General features: G+C 51.7%; 1 protein-coding gene across 2 annotated transcripts in view; it reads right to left on the bottom strand.

Annotated features, from left to right (window-relative positions):
* Positions 1-20,767, bottom strand: part of prr36b (proline rich 36b) — a 46,149-nt gene that overhangs the window by 804 nt on the left and 24,578 nt on the right. For both annotated transcript variants that reach the window (XM_060043987.1, XM_060043996.1), the window contains exons 3-6: positions 19,952-20,018; positions 10,319-10,524; positions 6,542-9,802; positions 34-3,672 (exon numbers count right to left, since the gene is read on the bottom strand). In XM_060043987.1, the coding sequence (XP_059899970.1) occupies positions 2,639-3,672; positions 6,542-9,802; positions 10,319-10,524; positions 19,952-20,018 (4,568 nt within the window). In that variant the 3' untranslated portion in view covers positions 34-2,638. The remainder of the gene's footprint in view (positions 1-33; positions 3,673-6,541; positions 9,803-10,318; positions 10,525-19,951; positions 20,019-20,767) is intronic.

The following is a 20,767-nucleotide window of genomic DNA, read 5'->3' as shown; positions in this document are numbered from 1 at the left end:
TCTCTCTCTCTCTCTCTCTCTCTCTCTCTCTACTGGCATCCATTGATATTGCAAATGATCAAACCTCCAAACACACGGATAATATACGTTGAGGTTAAATAATGATGTTGAGGTTGATTTGCTCACAAGACACATTTCCCTAATAATAACGGTTATAGATTTGTAGACGATCCATTAGAACGATAAAAAGGATAGCCTTTAGTGGCCTCATGGTTAGCATACCGGCAGCGAAAACCTAATTAGGACCTGAACAACCAACGACGAAGAACAATAATCCGTTTTTAACCCTTTATTGGCTTCACTCAAGCTAATTGAAACATATTAAAATGGGACTAGAAGTGATACACGTCAAAAACCCCTTTGAAACTAATTATTTTATTAATTTCATTTCATGGGTCGACATTTTCCTTTCTCCCATTACATTCAGTTATTTTTAATAAATGTACGGAATTAAAGATAGATAACTCAATGTTTTTATTTAAAATTTGTAACCCTCGATACATGATCGTAATTGGAGTCTTTTAAGAATATAAGCCTCTAAACAATGGCCAATGTATAAGTCATATATATATATAAATAAATATATATTTGTATTTGTATTCATTTTCTTATTGATGAGCCTACATATATGTATTATATATTATTACATTTTCCCAGATATGTGCATATGTTCGGAAGCCTTGTTAACTTTAAATCCGACAGTATAAGGTATTTTTAAAAATACAGAAACATAATGATATGCTGAATGCATGCAGACCAGCAGACTAGTTAAAACTGACATGCTACTCAAACAGACACAGGCGACAAAAGTGCACACATAATGCAGAGAATAATTTAGGATCCATACAATACTTATATAGAACAGGAAAACGCAACATAGATTAAACTAAATACGTTTGAATATAATGCATTATTCGTACTAGATTATTTAACACAGAGTCCCAGCACTGCCAGCAGGGGGCGCTGCTGCTACTTACTGAGCCACAGGAACAAAAGGACGCTGCAGGTGCATTGACGAACGTTACAGTAGAAAATCTATTCACAATAAACTCTTAAAACCACACTTATACGTGCTCTATAATATATGGCTTATAATATTATTATTATTTCATATTTATGATATTATTGTATGTTTTAAAACAACTCATAAAACATTTATAAAATAGTAAATCATTTAAAAAGATAAATAATTTGGCGATCAGTGCATATTGGCCAACGCTGGCTGATCAAACTCTGAGTTCCTCCAACATGAGTCAGTCGCCAGGCCGGCTGCTCTACTGGTGACAAGGTAACGTCTGCTGGGCTGAATGGTTCCCAGTGTCACCATCTCACACGTCCTCCTTTCTCTCCGCCGCCGTTGACATCATCCGTAACCTCGGAAACGCATTAAAGAGCGACGACCCCGGAAATGAGCTTCCAGCTTTGGAATGCCACGGTGTCTCCACACACACACACACACGCACACACACGCACACACACGCACACACGCACGCGCACGCGCACGCGCACGCGCACACACATCAAGCCACGTGGTGGTCGGTACATCCTCCTCCCCCTCCTCCTCCTCGATGCTCTCTCCTCCACCGTGAAGGCTGAACAACCCAGTCCTGTTTCGGGTTTCTCACTTTCCCTCCCACCCCTGCTCAGTCGCACGCACGCACACACACACGCACGCACACACACACACACACACACACACACACACACACACACACACACACACACACACACACACACACACACACACACACACACACACACACACACACACACACACACACACACACTTAAATAAAGTCAGACACCGTGTTGCACCTAACGATCCTAAAGTATTATCCTATAGCAGTTCTTTATACAACCCTGAGCTCGTTTATAAAACAGACGATGAACGGACTTTTACCGGTGAAAAGAAGACCGCAAATAAAACGGATAGAAAAAATCGAATAAATAGTCTAACAAGTGCAATAGTCACAGCTGGGTCCCTTGGGGGACTATTTGGTCGCTAGCTACGGGGGGCCAACAGTCGGACATCATTAAAGGGTTGTCTGGTCGAAGCCGGCACGGTTCCACAGAATACAAATTAATTAAATATAAATAATAATTAATGATAGCTTATAAGTAACATACCTGTAGAAAAAACAGAGTTTAGGAAGAACTTGATTCGTATTTTGCAACGTAACTTTGATGGACTGTGCTTATGTTGTCATAATTACGTAAGGACTAACCACATTTTATTATTATTAATATAATATTTATTAATCACCAGAATAGGGGATCATGATTCAGTTTTAGGCTTTTAAATGTGCTAAAAGTTACCAGTGACGGTGATTTAAATACTTGCATCACGGTAACCCTGATCCAATGTCTTGTTTTTTTAAACGATTTATGATGACTATATGCTCTGTAAGGTGACCTTGGGTGTCTTGAAAGGCGCCTCTAAATTAAATGTATTATTATTATTATTATTATTTAATGCCGTCCTTTGGGCCAAATAACGATTAAGCTGCATCGTATTAATCACAGACGACCATCTGATCGGTTCGGTCGATTGTTTACTTCATCAGTCGATTCATTGACTGCCTTTATCTATACATGTTGTGATTGGCTGAGCGGCTGACTGATCAGTGCTCTCATGCCCTCAGTGCTGGGTCTCCACCTCCACCACGGTCCAGTCGCCCCCGGGGCAGCCGCCGTCGGGGGAGTAGCAGCTGACCGAGGTCACGCTGGCCGAGGGGGCGGAGCTGAAGTGGGGCAGCAGGGTGGGCCAGAGGCGGGCCTCCAGGGGGCTCAGGGTGCCACCACCCCCCACGGGGAGCAGCAGCAGGGGGGCCACGCAGCCCGCCCCCCCTGACAGCAGCAGGGTCTGGTTGATGAGCTGCTGCACCAGGTCCACCCGCCGGTTCCATTCCAGCTCTTGGGGGGGGCGGGGCCGGGGGTCCGCAGCATTGAGGTTGTCCCCCTCCTCCCCCGCTTCCTCCCCCTCCTCGCCCGTCTCCATGGCCTCGTAGATGGTGCAGAGGCCGGAGGAGGGTGACAGTGCCCCCGGTGGGCTGCGGCGGCTCTGCGCCAGGCGGTACTGCTGCTCCAGCTCCAGCTGCCACTGGAGGAGCTGCCGGCGCCGGCCCGCCTCCAGCTGCTGCTGCTGCTGCTGCAGCTGGAGCAGCTCGCGGCGCTGCTGCTCCAGCTGCCGCTGCTGCACCGCGCGCAGGTGCTCCTCCTCCTCCTGCCACCTCCTGCTGCGCCGCTCCTCCTCCTGCTCCTGCTGTCTCTGCTGCCCGCCACAGGGGGGCGGGGCGTAGGGCGGAGGGGGAGGGGCTGTCCGGGCGAAGTGGGCGGCCAGCGTGGGGTCGATGGGCCGACGGTTCCCGGGAACCTGCGCAAGGTAGTGGCTGTTGACGACGGGAACGCCTGGAAGGCCGGGAAGGCGGTTGTGGTTACGCTGGTCTTCCTGAGCGCCGGTGAGCCGCTCCTGATCTTCTAGCTCCGCTGCGTCTTTGTTGTCGTCTTCCTCCTCCTCTTCCTCGTGGTGGTTGTCCTCCTCCTCTTCCTCCTCCTCTTCCTCTCGGTGGGGCTGGTCTTCCTCCTCTGCCTCTCGGTAGGGCTGGTCTTCCTCCTCTTCATGTCGGTTGGGCTGGTCTTCCTCCTCTTCCTCGTTGAGGTGGTCTTCCTCCCCTGGGGACAGGCAGGGTCACTAGGCATCCGTTAGGGGGGCATGCAGAACCAAGACGGGGGTCCGGACGGACAGGGTGACGGGAGGAGAGGTCACGAGGCGACAGGGTGCAAAGGAACGTAAGGAACCGAACAGACGAAGACCAGGGGAACGAAACATAAGACCACCAACGAGGGAAGCCTCGGCGCTCCGTTCTGTCATAATGGTCGGGTCCTCTCCCCTACGGTCGACCGGGAACAAGACTCATACTGGGAACCAGAATCATACTGGGAGCCAGGCTCATCTTGCCAGCTCATTGGCTCTGTAGACAGGGCCCTCCCATACAGAAAGAGTTCTCTTTATATGATAGACCGAACAATTAAAACCGTTTATCGAACATGAGGCGGGACAAATCGGAAAACCCAACCGGATCGGACCTGAGGAGCTCTGAGTCGTCCCTGAGCGGTCCACATGTCAGAACTGGGACGCATCCTCCCCTCCTGAGTCCTAACTCTTCATGCACAGGGAAAAGGCTGATACCGCAGCAGTAGAACCATCTAGACTTCCTCTGGAGAGAGGTTAATGGCTCATTATAAACATATCGTTAGAGGGAGGGTCTTTCCAATCCAATCAGCCCACCTCCTATGGATCTCCTGTTTGTTCTAACCGGCTCCTAAGAGGTCTTCACTAATGAAGTATCTGAACGACCTCCTAAAGTCCCATCAACACACAGCCAGCCTTCCTGCCAGCCATGTGATTTTATACATTAACTTTGTACTAATTGACCCGTTCTAGTTCAATGGTAGGAATGTTGGATAATGAGGATTTCAGGATCTTTCATCGTTTTGGATCTATGTACTTGCTAAGGGCAGCGATCTGATTGGACGAATTAGCCTTGGTTTTCGTCATGGTGATGAAATGCATTTCTGACCATTGTTTCCTCAGTGGGAACATTAATCAGAATCAGTAACATGACATCCAACCGTTGCAAATCATCCTTTAAGTCCAAAGTGTTCCTCTGCCCCTGTTAATGCTGGGAGATTGAGTTTCTGAGGTCTGTGTAGTGTGAGTCTGGTTCTAAGGTTCTAAGATACCTGGTCACAGGGCACTCAGGAGGAAACCTGCAGGAAGTGTTCTGTCGCTGCGACTCTTGAGTTTCAGAGTTCCTTCCTGTTCTCACGTACTGATTGGTCAGGAGGGGGAGGAGGTGTTCCAGAGTTGTTTACAAACACGTGTGGTCTAAGGATGTCATGGGTCTAAATAATAGAATGTTACTAGATCTGCTCAAGAACTTCACTTCAGTTATTTGTAATACTGATTTGAATTAGAACCAAATATTGCCCCTCACACTTGGCCTTATATGTGAGCAATATTACATTAACTTTTGAAAACATTTCTAGATTGTTCTTATAAACATAGAGTCAATGTGTTCAGTGTTAATGATTTCTACGAGGAGGTTTGAGCACTTGAACCTCGGATCATCCTACGAGGTCAACAGGCCATTTCCTGTCTGCTGCTTATTGGCTCAGAGCTCCTTCCTGCTACGTGTTTGTGTTTTGGTCGCGGTTCCCACCAGCCCAAAGGTTACAAGGTATGAGGTCATTCTGGGAGGAGGGGGGGACAGGGGGATCGGGGGGGGGGGGTTTCGGACCACACTGGGTTCCAACCCCCATTATTCCACGGCAGCAAAATTCCATTAGCCAATCAACACCATTCGTCAACTCCACTTCCTGTTTACGCGTGGCGTTTGCATGGCGGGTGTGTGGAGGCCGGGTGCGTTGCCATGGGAACCAGACGACACGTAAACAAGGCGACAACAGAGGCATGCTGGGAAAAGAAGAAACAGGAGCGGGGGCCTTGTAATGATGTTTTAATGGAATTTTGAAGAGGAAAAAATAAAAACCCTAGTTAGTGAGAACCAATGGCTGAGGCCCGTGGCTAGTGTGGGGGCGGGGCCCCGCTAGGTAGTACACAATTTTTTTTTTCATTGTTAGTTAAACATGCAAAGATACTGTTGAAATATTAAAACCCACTGCTCACTATCACAGTCACATCTCAGAAAGCACGCAGGGGAACCATCGCTTGAGTGATGGGGGAGGGGGGGGGGGGGGACAACCGCAACCAATCACGTACTGTACATGTGGCCGCATACATGACAAGCCTTGACAACCTACAGCGTCGTGGGGAACGCCCCAGCCTAGAAAACGGTTACGCTAGCGCCTTCACTAACGAGGTGGTTAATATGGAGCTTTATTTAGAGCTAACATCTCAAAGAACAGGAGAACAGAACCGCTCAGAGCGCTGAACTACGGAGAACACAGTCAGTGGACATAGGGCGGGGGCGGGGGGGGGGGGGGAACAGAACCAAAAGAACAACAAACAAAGAAGCAAATATAAAAGAAAACAAGAGAACATTCGACAAGTAGTTCGGTAAAAACAGTAGGATAAATACACAGGCAGGTAGAGTCCATTCAGGGTCCTTTTTTTATGCTTTTCTTTTTCAAAGCTCAGTCACTCCGGACTATCAGTCAGTGCCCCGGGGTCAGGGGTCAGGGGGGGAGGGGGGGTGCTAAAGGGAAAGCAATGCTAATTAATAGGAACCTTCTACTATAAAGTAGCTAACGTACGCGGACACCCTCCGAGCAGACGAGCGTCGCAGCGGGAGGCGGCGTCTGGAAAACCTAAAGTTTGTTTGATATTTTATTCCCTCCATCATCTCCTTCCTTTAGTTTCAAAACCGTTTTCTACAATCTTCCTCTGGTCTCACCGGGGGGAGGGTTGGTGGGTGGGTGGGGGCATGAGCCACGGGGCGTGGCAGTGGTGGGGGGGGTGGAGGGGAAAAGGTGCATTCCAGGTGAGTTGGGGCGGAGGGGGGCGGGGCTTATACGTTACCTGCCAGAAAGCTATCAGTCTTATCACAGATGGTGGTGGAGTAGTAGGGGTCCTCCTTCTCCCCCTCTTCCTCCTCCTCCTCCTCCTCCTCATCTTCCTCGTCTTCCTCCTCCCCCAGCAGGTGGTGCTCTCTGGGCTCCACCCCCTTCCCCCCCAGGCCGAAGTGGATCTGCTCCAGGCCCTCGGCGGGGTGGCCTAGGGGCAGCAGGTCCACGGGCCGGCCCAGCGGGGGGTCCTGGCCCAGCGGGGGGTCCGGGCCCTGGGCGGCGCCGGGCGTGAGGGTCATCTCCGTGATGAGGGCGGGGCTGCACTCCTCCGGCAGCTGGTCCTCGTTCTCCAGGGAGAAGATTCCGGGGCTCTTCCCGCAGCTCTCGGCCGTGGAGTGGGCGTTGGAGTTGGAGTTGGTGCAGTCGAAGGCGTACGACGCCACCGAGTTGGCCGACTGAGGCGTGGCCCCGCCCCCGTCCTCCTCCTCCAGGGCCGCGGGGTCGCCGCCCGCGGGCGCGTCCTTCATGTGCATCTCGCCCTCTGCGTCGCTGGCCTCGTCTCCGGAGGCAGAGACCGATGAGGGGCCGGAGGCTGGCGCGGTGGGGGGCCCCGCCCCCATGACCTCGTCGGCGGGCAGCGTCTCGGCCTCCTCCTCCTCGCCGTCGCCCTTCTCCAGATGGATGCCCAGGTCCTGGTCCAGGTCGGCGTGCTGCGCCGACGGGACGGGCGTCTGCTGCTTGTCCGAGCGCGACTCCACCCCCGAGCTGCTGTCGTAGTCGTGCAGCTCCTCCGGGGTGCTGGTCTCGCTGCCGCTGTGGGCCGCCAGCGCCGCGCCGCTCAGGGTGGAGGACTGGGACATGGGCGGGGCAGCCAGGAGGGCCTCCTCCTGGGCCTGCTCCTCCTCCTCCTCTTCCTGCGCGCCGTGGAGCTCAGACCGAGGCGCCAGCGACGGGCCGCCGGCGCCCAGCCAGGCCTGGGCCGGGGAGCGGGCGGGGGACCCCCGGGTGGGGGTCTGGTCCTCGGCGGCGCCGCGGTCGGACCCAGGGCTGTGGGCGGCGGCGGCCAGGACGGCGGGCTGCGCCCACGGGTCGGCGAAGGGGTTGTTCTGGCCCCAGGCGGAGGCGGGGGACAGGGCGGGCTGGGCGCCGCCGCGGTTCAGGTTGTCCAGGCGCTCGCCCTCGTTGAAGTCGTCCTCGTCGGCGTTCTCGCAGCTCTCCAGGCCGCTCTCGGTCACGCCCTCGCTGTGCATCTCCACGTCCTCGTCCTCCTCCTGCTCCTCCTCCTCCTGCTCCTGCTGCCTGAAGTCCTTCTGGTGCCGCTGGCCCTCGGCGCGCTCCGAGCTGACGTCCATCTCGTCCATGCGCTCCTCGTCCTCGTCCTCGTCCTCCTCCCCGGCCAGTGTCTCCACGTTTGGCGAGCCCATGAAGCCGCCGTCGCCCTCCGAGCCGCGCAGGCTGCTGTCCACCAGGGCGTCCGAGCTCTGGGTGCCGTCCAGCAGTGCCATGTGCTGGGTGCTGCTGAGGTCCGACACCCCCTGCTGGCGGCTGCTGGCGCAGCTGCTGCTCACGTCCTCCGACTCCATGCCCGACAGGAGGTCGTCGCCGTGCCAACCGGCCGACCCCCCGCCGCAGCCGAAGGCCCCGACCTGGAAGTCGTCGGCAGGCTGGTGGCCCAGGCGCCGCTGCTCCTCGTCTTCCTCGTCCTCGCCGGCGTCTTTGTCCTCGTTGATCTCCTCCTCCGCCTTCTCCACCTCCACCTCCTTCTCCCGGGGGGAGATCAGGGAGCTGAAGTGGTCCGTGTGAGCGGCTCCCGTCATGGGGGGCTGCAGCTCCATGTGAAGGTCGCCTGGAGGAGACTCCCCCAGGCCTCCGGGCCTGAAGATGAAGTCCTTCTCGTCCTCCTCTTCCTCCTCCTTCTCTCTGAACTTCTCGTCCTCCTCCGAGTCGGAGAGGACCTGGTCCATGCGGAGGTCCTCAGCAGCCTGGGCGGGGCGGTTCCCCCAGGGGTCTGAGTGGGCGTTCAGGTCCAGCTCAGGGGGGGGGCTCTGGGCCTGGTGGACGGGGGACAGGCCGGGGGGGGAGCAGGGCGGAGACATGACCGTGGTGCCCAGAGACGGGGCCGACACGCCGGGCGACGTGCCGAAGTACTGCATGTCCATCTGGGACGAGAGCGAGAGCATTGAGGCCCCTTCTGGATCCTCGTTGGATTCATAGGCTGACTCCGTAGTGGGCTCGGGGGTCGCTTCTCTGAAGTGATCTGTTGTTGTTTCCCTCAAGGGTTCTGGGGATGGATCTCTTTCTGGTTCTGGACATGGTTCCCTCATGGGTTCTGGTGTTGGTTCCCTCAAGAGTTCTGGAGTTGGTTCTCTCAGTTCAGGTGTTGGTTCTCTTTCTGGTTCTGGAGTTGGTTCCCTCATGGGTTCTGGAGTTGGTTCCCTCAAGAGTTCTGGAGTTGGTTCTCTTTCTGGTTCTGGAGTTGGTTCTCTCATGGGTTCTGGAGTTGGTTCCCTCAAGGGTTCTGGAGTTGGTTCCCTCAAGAGTTCTGGAGTTGGTTCCCTCATGGGTTCTGGAGTTGGTTCTCTTACTGGTTCTGGAGTAGGTTCCCTCAAGAGTTCTGGAGTTGGTTCTCTTTCTGGTTCTGGAGTAGGTTCCCTCATGGGCTCTGGAGTTGATTCCCTCAGCTGTGGTGTTGGTTCTCTTGCAGGTTCTGGTGTTGGTTCTCTTGCAGGTTCTGGTGTAGGTTCTCTGGCAGGTTCGGTGGCCTCTAAGGCCGGTTCTGCGATGATCTCCAAGGTGGGTTCCGCTGAAAGGCCTTCTGTCATCGTGGCAGTCTCCTCTACGACAGGAACCTCTGGTTCTGCCAAGGGCGCGGGTTCCTCCGCTCCGCCCATGACGGCGGCAGCTGTAGCGACCGCAGCCGCGACAGCGACGGTGACCCCAGCCGCTTCCATCTCCCCTGCGGTCTCGGGAGCAACGCCCTTGGGCCCGCGCTTCACGGGGGTGGGCGTGCTACTGCCCACCGTCTTCTTGGGGCTGGCCTTGGCCGCTTTGGGGCCGGGGGTCTTGGAGGGTGCGGCCCGGGCCTCCGCCGTTTTGGGCCGGGGGGCCGTCTTGCTGTCGGCAGCCTTGCTCGCGGCGGGCTTCTTGGCGGCGGCGTCCGGTTTGGGGGAGGATTTGGGGGGCTCTGATTTGGTGGCTTTAGCGGCGGGGGAGGGGCGTGTGAGGGGGGCGGCGGCGGGCTTCTTGGCCGCCGGGGTGGAGGGTTTGGAAACATCTGAAGAGAGAGAACCAGGGAGGTTAACATTACAGCTCACTGCTTGGTCAGGTCACTGAAGCCTTCATCCAGAGCTACACAGTGGGGTCAGACTCGCATCTGGCTCCAGGATGCATTGGGGGTGCAGTGCTGGGACCCTAACCACGGTCACCGTCCTACCGGAGGTATCTATGTGTACTCTGTTGAAAATCTCCAGTGGGACGTGGGATTTTACGTTTCATGATTTCTTTACAATAACGTCTAAAATAATGATAAAGATTATTGAAAATAAATATAATATAAATATTGTTCAGTAAATAAAGTTTTATGGCTTGTAATGATTTCAAAAATAGTTCTGTTTTTTTTCTGTGTATTTATATCTATGACAAAATCTTAGCATCTTTTGCCAAAGTCTCTACCTGAAGTCGCACTCTGACCAGCATGTACATTCTAACAGTAAATACACCATACAGAAGATCAGTACCACCTCTTTTAACCTGCTTAATAAATGACCGATTAGTGAAACCCTCCTCTCACCCTTCTTGATGGGCGTGGCCGTCTTGGCTGCCTGTGGCGCCGGGGTCTTGCCAGCAGAGGGCGTGGTGGTGGTCTTGGGGCCCGCTGGTTTGGGCGTGGTGGAGGTCCTGGTTGGAGCCGGTTTGGGCGGGGGGGTGGCAGTCTTGGCGGGGCCAGTCCCTGGGGCCCGCGTGGAGGCCGAGGAGGGGCGGCTCGCGCTAGTCGGTCTGAAGAACAAAACAAACCCCACGTTAGACAGAAGCCTTCCTGGGGGGGGCTCAGGGTCAGAGGTCAGCTCCTCCACTGGAGGGGTTTGTGGAGACACAGAGTTCTGTCTGCTTCAGTGCGTCCTGGAGGCGAGCTGATGTCTCCAGAGGCACAGTGTACTAAAGGGACGAGGCACAAGCAGGAGTAAAGAACAAAGAAACATAAAAATGATAAGCTGGTTGACTATCTCTGATACATTATCGCCAATAAACCCACTAATAATCCCTCTCCTTGCGTCTGATCCTACAGCCACCATGCACTCGGTCCAGTACTTCTGACACCAGGCTGGGCAGCGGGTTGTTTGAGCGACTCCTGAGTTGATTGTATTTCTTATGGTTCTCAGACTGACCTGTAAGTGGATTTAGATTTTTGACCTGAATCATAGACGTAGATGTAAGCACATCGATAAATGAGGATGTGATGGGCTGACTCCAGGTCAGAGAGAGATCTATTATAGCCGTGTGTGAAGGCATCTTCTAGAAGCTTCTCTACCGCTGAGAGGTCAGGTCCCAGAACGACTCTACACCACCATCTACGAGTTGGTTAACCCAGAGAGACTCTCAGAGCAGGAAGTGAATCATTTGGAAAGACATTAATAATCAACCCAAGAGCCAAAAGATGGCTCCATTGCATAAAATACCTCGCGTAGACACACACACGCACACACACACACACACACACACACACACACACACACTTACGCGCAAGCACACATACACACACGCTAAATTCCATTTACTGCAGATTTTCCTCATTGGTTCTGCTTCAGCCCAGACCAGATCCAACAGGCCAGAGAAAACCCATCTCCTGTTAGTCTCCTGGGGCTCACAGTGGACGCCTGATGCCACAAGCCCTAACCCTTTGGACACTCATCTAGTTAGGACTGGCAGGAAGGGGAGAGGGGAGGGAGGGGGAGGGAGGGGGAGGTGAGAGGGAGGAGGGGGAGCAAGGGTAAGAGAGAGACAAGGAGAGGGGGATGGGGACGGAGGGAGGGAGAATAGAGGAAAGAGGAGAGAGGAGGAGAGAGGAGAGGAGAGAGGAGAGGAGAGGAGGGAGGGGGGAGGGAGGTGAGATGGGAAGGAGAGGTGAGGAGAGTGGAGAAGATGGAGGGTAGGTTGTGGAGGGAGAGAGAGGAGAGAGGAGAGGAGAGGGGGGAGGAGAGATGGAGGGACGTAAAGAGGAATGATGAGGGAGTGCGGCAGCCAGGGAGGCAGAGATGAGCAGGAGGGGGAAGACGTTATAGTAGGAATAACGTGGAGGAAAGGGAGGGAAGATGATCTGGCAGAATGGGGCCTGGCAAAGAGAGGATGGAGGGAGGGGGTGAGAGAGGGAGGGAGGGAAAGGGAGAGAGGGGTGGATGAGTTCGGGACCCTCACACAGCGTTAATATTTTATTTTGTAAGAGGAACAGAAATAGCATCATGCCTGAAGTTAAGGGCGGTCCTCCGGCTTTCTAATCCACCGAGAAGCAGACAGAGGATGGGGAGGAGGAAGAGGGTGAGCTTGAGGAGAAGGAGGGAAGAAGAGGATGAGAATGAGCAGAAAGTGGAGGTAGAAGAAAAGGAGGAAGAGGGGTAGAAGAAGGAGGAGGAGGAGGAGGAGGAGGAGCAGGTAGTCTCCACCCCTGCATTTTCATATCACTTCCGTGCTCCACTCCCACCTAAAGGCCTCAGTAAGTCTGTCAGGGTGAAGTCTGTCAGGATGCAGTCTGAGTGAACGCCTCCAACAGACCTTTTGTGCAGCGCTTCTCGCCTGCCTGTGGGCGCGCTCTGAGGCGTGGAACACATCCAGCCATTGTTGGGACACACCTGGATGGTTGATCATATCACATTTTAATCGTCCTCATCATCTTAATCCTCTAACCACCACGTTCAACTGCAGCTCATTATGTCCAATACTGGAATAAAGGACATTGCGGTGAGGGGCTTGGTTATGGTATTACCGACACAAAGACCGGGAGAGGAGGGAGATTTTAAAGCGAGTGTCAGGGGATTTCAAATGTGGCACTTGGCGTCTGGACAGGAACGGAGTTCATCACAAGTCGTGTGCAACATTCATACAGTCACAGCACAACCAGTCATTGAGGCCGTGCTCAGACACTGGTGTGATGTTGAGCTCATGGAACGGGCTCAGAGCTCAGAGACACCAACAGTGGCTCCACAGTGACACGCAGCCAACACAATGACTGGACTCAGGCCACTTCCACGAACCCTGAATTAGGTCATGTGCAGAAGGCTCTCAGAAACCACAACAAGCTAATGACTCCAGTTATAAAAGAGGGCTGTGTTTTGACAGGATATCAATACAGTGTGTGTATGTTTCTGTGAGTGTGCAGTCTTTTGGTTTGTTTGTTTACGTTAGGTTGCGAGCAATGAGGGCAGGAGGAAAAGGCAGTTGGTTCTGAAGGGAATAAACCACTGGACGGGGGTGGTTCTTATTAATCTGGATGATCCCAAACAGGATAAGAGGATGAGGTAAGAGGTAGGAGAGTCTGGTGGATTTACTCATTAGTAGTACAAAAATAAACATAAACATAAATAAATAGTATCTCGTAGAATTCCGCGAGAGATACGAGTTCATGTTTGGCTCTGAGAGAACATGGATCCCCCTGTATCACGTGGGGCTCTGCACCCAGCCTCCTGAGTGCTGCTCAGGGTCTGAGCGGGCCATCAGCCACCATGGATGGGTGGTCTGGTGGTGCATCGGGGGTCGTTAGTGTAACAAAGCCCCCCGGCTGCCTGGCACAGGACCAGCGCTCAGCGGACACGAGGCCGGGCGGTAAGGCGTCATGGTTGTCATCGGCTGTTTGTTCTGTAATTAACATCGCTGATGAGTTAATGGCCGAGGGGTCGGAGACCGCGGTGAAGGGGTGAAAACATGCAGAACAATCTCTGAAGCATTAAGCAGTATCTGCTGGGGAGTATATGGGGGTGAGCGTGGGGGTGTATCTGCTGGGGGGTATATGGGGGTGAGCCTGGGGGTTGATCTGCTGGAAGCAACGATGTGGTGCTGCCGGCCAACGCAGCCCAGCGAGGTTCAGACCTGACGCAGGAGGTAAACCCTGGCGTGGCGGAGGAGCTGAAAGATTAGAGACTCAGCCTGATGAGTGGCCTGGGGATTGCCACCTAAACAACCAATTAACATTTAACACGTGCTGCTCTACAGAGGCAGACTAGCGGCACTATAACCGGAACGGACAGTCACTTCCTTCAGGACTATCCGGGATGTCCCCAGATAGCCCGGCCAGAGAGCTCTGTATTGTCACGGTGCTGTTTGTTAACATACGCACTGTTTTATTATCATACACACGATTTTAGCTTTTAGCTTAAGCTTATTTGGATCAAGTGTGGTTAAATGACATACAGAGAGATGTATTAATCTTTTATCTTTTTAGTGTACACAGTAGTTGATGAATGTACAGCAGCTTACTACCTGCGTTTTAGTTTAGTAACGTACAGCATGGTTATTAACCGATTACGTACAGCATGGTTATAAACCGATTTCGTACAGCATGGTTATTAACCTATAATGTATACTATGGTTATTAAAGAGATACTTCACCGGTGGGAATATGAAGGTTTTATGAATTAAATAATTCAATGTATTATAAATGTGAAAAAAAAATTGAAATCGGTTCATCCTAGCCTCAAAGTAAGAAAACCTCCAACTACCACAGTGCATTGCGCTCGCTGCCCCGCTCACCTGTCGGTCTCCCGTCCCCCTCATTCCCCCTCAGTACGCGAGCTCCCGCCCCCTCTCATTCCTTATTGGTGGAAAAATTTGCCACCAAAAGTGTGTTGTAGTCCTCGGCCCTTCTAGCGGGACAAGAGGTTTCTCCCGAAATGACGTCAAACGCGTCATTTGACGTCATTTCGGGAGAAAATTAGATGAGAGGAAATGGGCCAAGGGGAGACTGGTTTAGACTGATATTTATGTATATATTTATTTATATTACAATAGCGATTTTATAATGATAGAACGCCGGTTCTAAATGGGTGAAGTATCCCTTTAATGTACCGTAGGGCACGTTTATCTTTACACTGCTGAAGGTATCAGACTGAGAGCTGATCCGACAGTGATGGTTTGGATCAAGCGATGCTGGGTGTGAGGAGCCCAGCAGTGGGGCGAGGAGACGCAGGGAGGAGACGTGGTTAAGGAGGTCAGAGGAGAACGCACGCTGATAACCAGCCAGCTCCTGCCTCCAGCTAACAGCTAAACACAGAGGAAGAACTGCAAGAGAGAGAGCTGCACATAACAAGGAGGCAGGTTGACTCTGGCTGCAGGGACAAAGGGGTCGGTTTGTGTGTGTGTAATACTAGGATTAGAACTACTGAGGGAGAGAGAGCACAAGAGATGGATAGACAGAGAGGGGGTAATGATGTTCAACATGGCCGCATCGTTCTCACATGACTCTGTGGTCACACACACACACACACACACACACACACACACACACACACACACACACACACACACACACACACACACACACACACACACACACACACACACACACACACACACACACCCTTTGCCACTTAATCCATTTGGTGATTAGTTTGTGGTTGTTGACGCACCCCCCCCCCCATCCTCCTCCTGCCTTCTTTTCCTCTCCTCTTCCTCCCCCCTTCTCCCCTGACATAAAACCCATATATGGGCATATCCTGGAGCCACGCCCGGGGAGGAACAAGACGTTATTAGCATAGCCTAGCATCCCGCTGTACCGTGGGCTAGTGTAGCCTAGCATCTCAAAGTAATGTATATCATAGCTGGGCGGTAACCTGCACTGCATGGTAACATGACTTGGCATCTGAATCCCTCTGTAGTGCATGTTAGCGTAGCCTAGCATCCCAGAGTACTGTATGGTAGCATGACTTAGCGTTCAACTCCCTCTGTAGTGCATGTTAGCATAGCCTAGCATCTCACTGCACTGTATGGTAACATGACTTAGCATTCAACTCCCTCTGTAGTGCATGTTAGCGTAGACTAGCCTGAATGTACTACCACCATTACTGTACTGTAGCATAGCCTAGCATTGGCTGTACTTTAGCATAGCATAGTCTAGCGTTGGCTGTACTGTAGCATAGCATAGTCTAGCTTCTGCCTGTACTGTACTGGCATTTGCCAGCCTTGTCTGTACTTTACATAAACACAGCATGCTACACACGTGGTGATGGTGCACTCAATCTACGCCTGTACCCGAGAGGGCCAGTTAATGGAGCCACACACACACACACACACACACACACACACACACACACACACACACACACACACACACACACACACACACACACACACACACACACACACACACACGATCACACACGTGTGTTGAGTGAAGAGTGACGTGAATGATACAGCTGTTTAGTCCAAACGTCGTCCATCTTCCACAGTCCCTACCTCTATCCATCTCTTGCTTGCCCTCTCGCTTTCTCTCTCTCTCTCTCGCTCTCTGCACCTTCCACATGACAGACGACTAAGAGAGCGATTGAGAGAGCAAAAGAGAGAGAGAGAGACGATAGAGAGAGAAAGAGGTGCCCAGTATGACACATACGCCTATAGGTACGTGTTCAGCCAACTAACCATCCCACACACACACACACACACACACACACACACACACACACACACACACACACACACACACACACACACACACACACACACACACACACACACACGCCATATGGAGAGCTGTTCATGGTCATGGTGTGCACGGTAATTGCGAGACTTCCCAGCTACAAAGGCTGCCGTCCAGATATCACACACGTGCTCACTCACAAATGCACACACGCACAAACACGGAGGCACACAGCCGGACACACAAACACACACACGCAGGCTGGGCCCCGTAAAGACCATATAGGAGTGTACAGTGGGCTGCACACCCAGCGCAGCACCATTAATCTGCAGCTATAGCGGGCCGGGTTAAGGCTGCCTGCTAGCGATGGAGGACCGCATTGACTGGGGAGGGAGATTGTGGCTGTGGTCTTTATGTTCTTAATCTAAGGTATCATACCTTAACTGAAAAACACGACAATATGAATATAGAGGTTGTTGGACAGACAAAGGGGGAAGGCAAAACAAGCAAATAGGTGGAAACAGAGAAGGAATTACGTGTAACACAGGGCGGATATCGACCCTGGGTAAGACCGCGGCTGGATGCTGCATGCAAGCAGACTACTGAGTAGAGCCCTATAGAAACACATTATAATCTATGGTTGTAATAAATGCATTACCACTAACGGAACCATAGCAGCCGGGCTAAAGGATGGGGAACTTAATTATATCCACCTGGTTCTCTGGAGGAAGATAAAGACTGAGTGTGTCTTAGTTCACTCAAAAAAGCCATGGCTCACGTTTGTCTGCCTGAAGCATGCATCTTTGTATTTTAAAGTATTCCCGGAGCCTGTCTGTGGTTGACTGCATCACTTTGTGGGTTTATTTATTTGGGGAATAAGGTGTAAATGTATGGTATGTTTGATTGATGCCTGTGTGTGTGTGTGTGTGTGTGTGTGTGTGTGTGTGTGTGTGTGTGTGTGTGTGTGTGTGTGTGTGTGTGTGTGTGTGTCTGTGTGTGTGTGTGTGTGTGTGTGTGTACCATGCAAAGCAGGGTGTGTCTTCAAAACTGAGCGGTATTTCATCTTTCAGCCAATCAGGAGATGCCGTGTTTAAACGTCGAGACAAGGACACTCAACCAAGAGAGATTTATAGATGTGTTAAGGCACATGCACGCAAACACACACACACACACACACACACACACACACACACACACACACACACACACACACACACACACACACACACACACACACACACACACACACACACACACACACACACACACACACACACACACACACACACACACACACACACACACACACACACACACACACACACACACGTCATCGCCCCTGCCCGGAAAGGGTGTGTGTGTCAGATGAACTACACATCTCTCTCTCGGTCTCATTCAGTAGGTTGGCCTCCAGCATTGAGCTCAACACTCACCAACACACACTAGGTTCATGTTAACAGTTAATTGATTATCAATTTATTGTCTGTTAGTTTTAATCTATAACGTGGAATTAGATAGATCTAGAGAATCAAATGAAAAGGTGAGTCAACATAATTCCTGCTTGGGCATGAGCTAACTTGAGCATGAGTTCTTCTGATTCATCATCAGTGTTACTTAGCATTAGCCAGTTGCCAGTAAGCACCACCAGCGTAGCAGACAGAGCTATTCCTTAGTGTTGGTGAGTCTGATATGCTCCTGTGATGACAAGCCTTCCATTCCTGATAATGACAGTCCACAGATTTATGTGTTCATTGTTAACACTAGGCATTACTGAAATGTCTTCAGCCCTTGCAACCCTAACACACACACACACACACACACACACACACACACACACACACACACACACACACATACACATACACACACACACACACACACACACACACACACACACACACACACACACACACACACACACACACACACACACACAAACACTATCTATATGCATATGACTTTATGAATATAGTTATTGGTACTCTGGGATCAATTGCCCAAGTGTTTATCTGGCCACGTTTCAGAACTACTTAGTAAGGTATTGATTCACCTCCGGGCCGAGAGATTGTATTGCATCATCTATCATCTATCATATACTGACAGCCTGCATGGGGGGGGCGGGGTAACAGTGGTCTGAGATGTCTCCTACATCATGGGAGCAGCTCTGGAGAGTGGTTGTCTGGCTACTGGAAGATCGCTGGTTCGATACCCAGCCCCTCGTGACCAACTGTCCTGTGTCGTTGAGCAAGAAACAGGGTTCTGGGTTCGAACCCCAATGTCCACAGTCTAACCTTATCATTAAGCAGGAGGTCTAGGCCCTACCTGTGTCCCTAATGACATGACTCTAAAATCAATAAAACAGTTTACACTGGAAATCACAAAGCATTGGCTCAACACAATTACATGGAAGGGATTTTGCTGACGCTTTTATCCAAAGTGACTGACATCCATTCATTCACACATTCACAAACCGACGGCGGAGTCAACCACACAAGGCGACAGTCAGCTCGTCGGTATCTTGCTCAGAGACACCTCGACACGCAGCTAGGAGGAGCCGGGGATCGACCTAGCAACCTTCCCGTTATCAGTAAATCCGCTCTACATCATCTAACATTAGTAGAGCGAGTCTCCTATAAGGTACATATTCCAGACCGGGAGAGACAGAAAGAGGACAGTGATTCACCAAACACAAGAACAAACAGACATGGGGGGGGAGTGTGTGGAACATCAGACCCCCCAGGTCAGCTCCCAGGGGGTCACCACCTTCCTCATCATCATCCTCACACAGAGGCCTCTTTCAGGTCCACTGCTGAGGCTCACAGCACCCCGTGGTGCCACGTCACCCAGCGTGATCCAGGTACATGCTGACCCAGTTACATGCACACGCACATGCACGCACAAACACACACACACACACACACACACGTATACACATGAATCCACATGCACATGTTGCCAGACACATGAATACGCACAGATGAACATACACACACACACACACACACACACACATATACACACACACACACACACACACACACACACACACACACACACACACGTAAATACACACAGATACATATTCACACACACTCGCACACACTCATAAGTACACATGAATTATACCCACACACAGAGATGTACAGGTTTGGTATTGAACTTCTAGAGGATGCACCTTGACGTAGACCACCAGGTCTTCCTGCTCTATGTGGAGGGTCAGAGGCCCTCAGGGGCCCAGAGTGGAGAGGCCCTCCCAGACCAGGCCCCCTAGCTCCTCACCTCGGATCAGGAGGTCTTTGTAGGGCTGGATGTGTTTCACACACGTCCTCTGTTCTACCGTGCAGCTTTATTACTTGTTAGTGTTTATTAAGAGCTTAGCAGTGGTGATGGTGGGGGTGGTGGTGGCGGTGGTGTGAGGGATTATTTTTGTTTTTTAATAAAAACCAGGGGGAGGGGCTTTATGGTGCGTTTTCACCAGAGGGTGCTGTTCGGATTGTTCGCAAAGGTGCGGCACGGTTCATGTTTCCACCGCCAAAGGTGGGCGTGACCCGGACTGAGCCGGACTGAGCCGTACTCGTTTCGCAATCATCAACAGTACTCCTCCGTTGGGGTACTGAGACGGCTGAAAAGGTGCCGGCAAGTTCGAGCTACACACGCCCTCCGTTGATTGGTCGACAGAATCGTCACTTCCGGGCGACACGGGGATTAAATCAAACAAACAGTACCCGCGAGGTATTGTTCTGGACAATGGACATGTCACGCAAAAACATCAGTATAGGGTGGGTGGTGGGGAGGCACACCCACCTGGTTGTCTTGGCAACAGGAGCTTTATCTGGCTTGGGCGAGGCAGCTGAGCTGGACTTGGTTGGAGCTGGAGAGAGAGAGAGAGAGAGAGAGAGAGAGAGAGAGAGAGAGAGAGAGAGAGCGAGAGCGAGAGCGAGAGCGAGAGAGAGAGAGAGAGAGAGAGAGAGAGAGAGAGAGAGAGAGAGCAGGAGAAAAGGCAAGCAGGGAGACAAAGGGATTATTAGTGAGGGACAAAAGAAACGTGGAATGGCAGAGAGAGCGACAGGAGAGAGTACAAGGGATAGGGAGTAGAGGATAAGAGATAGAAGACACAGGGGAGGGAGAGAGAGAGAAGGGAGGGAGAGAAAGGTGTGGTGGAGGGAAGAAGAGAGAGAGAGGGAGGGGAGGAGGGAAGAGAGAGAGCATATTAGAGAAGAGTAACAGACTACAGCATGTAAGCAATGACCTCATGACTCAGATGAGAGAGCGTTTTGATTGGCCAGGTTATAAATCTAACTAGTGACACGTTGGCTGGGATCTAGGCCACTTCTATATTAGTACTGTTCACTCCTGCGTGGCTAACTAGAGCACAGAACACACACACATTCATCATGTTACAATGAGCACCCAAAGACTAAATCAACCCTTTTAGCTCATGTTTCTGGTTATTTTCACCTAGAAACTAAAAATGGTCTCAGTCCTTAGTGTTGGACCAGTATTTACATATCTTAGTAGCAGAATAATAGTTTATCATAGCATAGTAATAGTATTGCAGTAGAGTATTACTGTGGTTCATATTACCAGACCTTCTCTCTAGTCCTTGTCTCCTAGATGTTC

The sequence above is a fragment of the Gadus macrocephalus genome, chromosome 2, assembly GCF_031168955.1.
Source record: "Gadus macrocephalus chromosome 2, ASM3116895v1".
NCBI lineage: Eukaryota > Metazoa > Chordata > Actinopteri > Gadiformes > Gadidae > Gadus > Gadus macrocephalus.
Note: the sequence above shows the minus strand (reverse complement) of the source record. Positions and strands in the feature narration are given on the sequence as shown.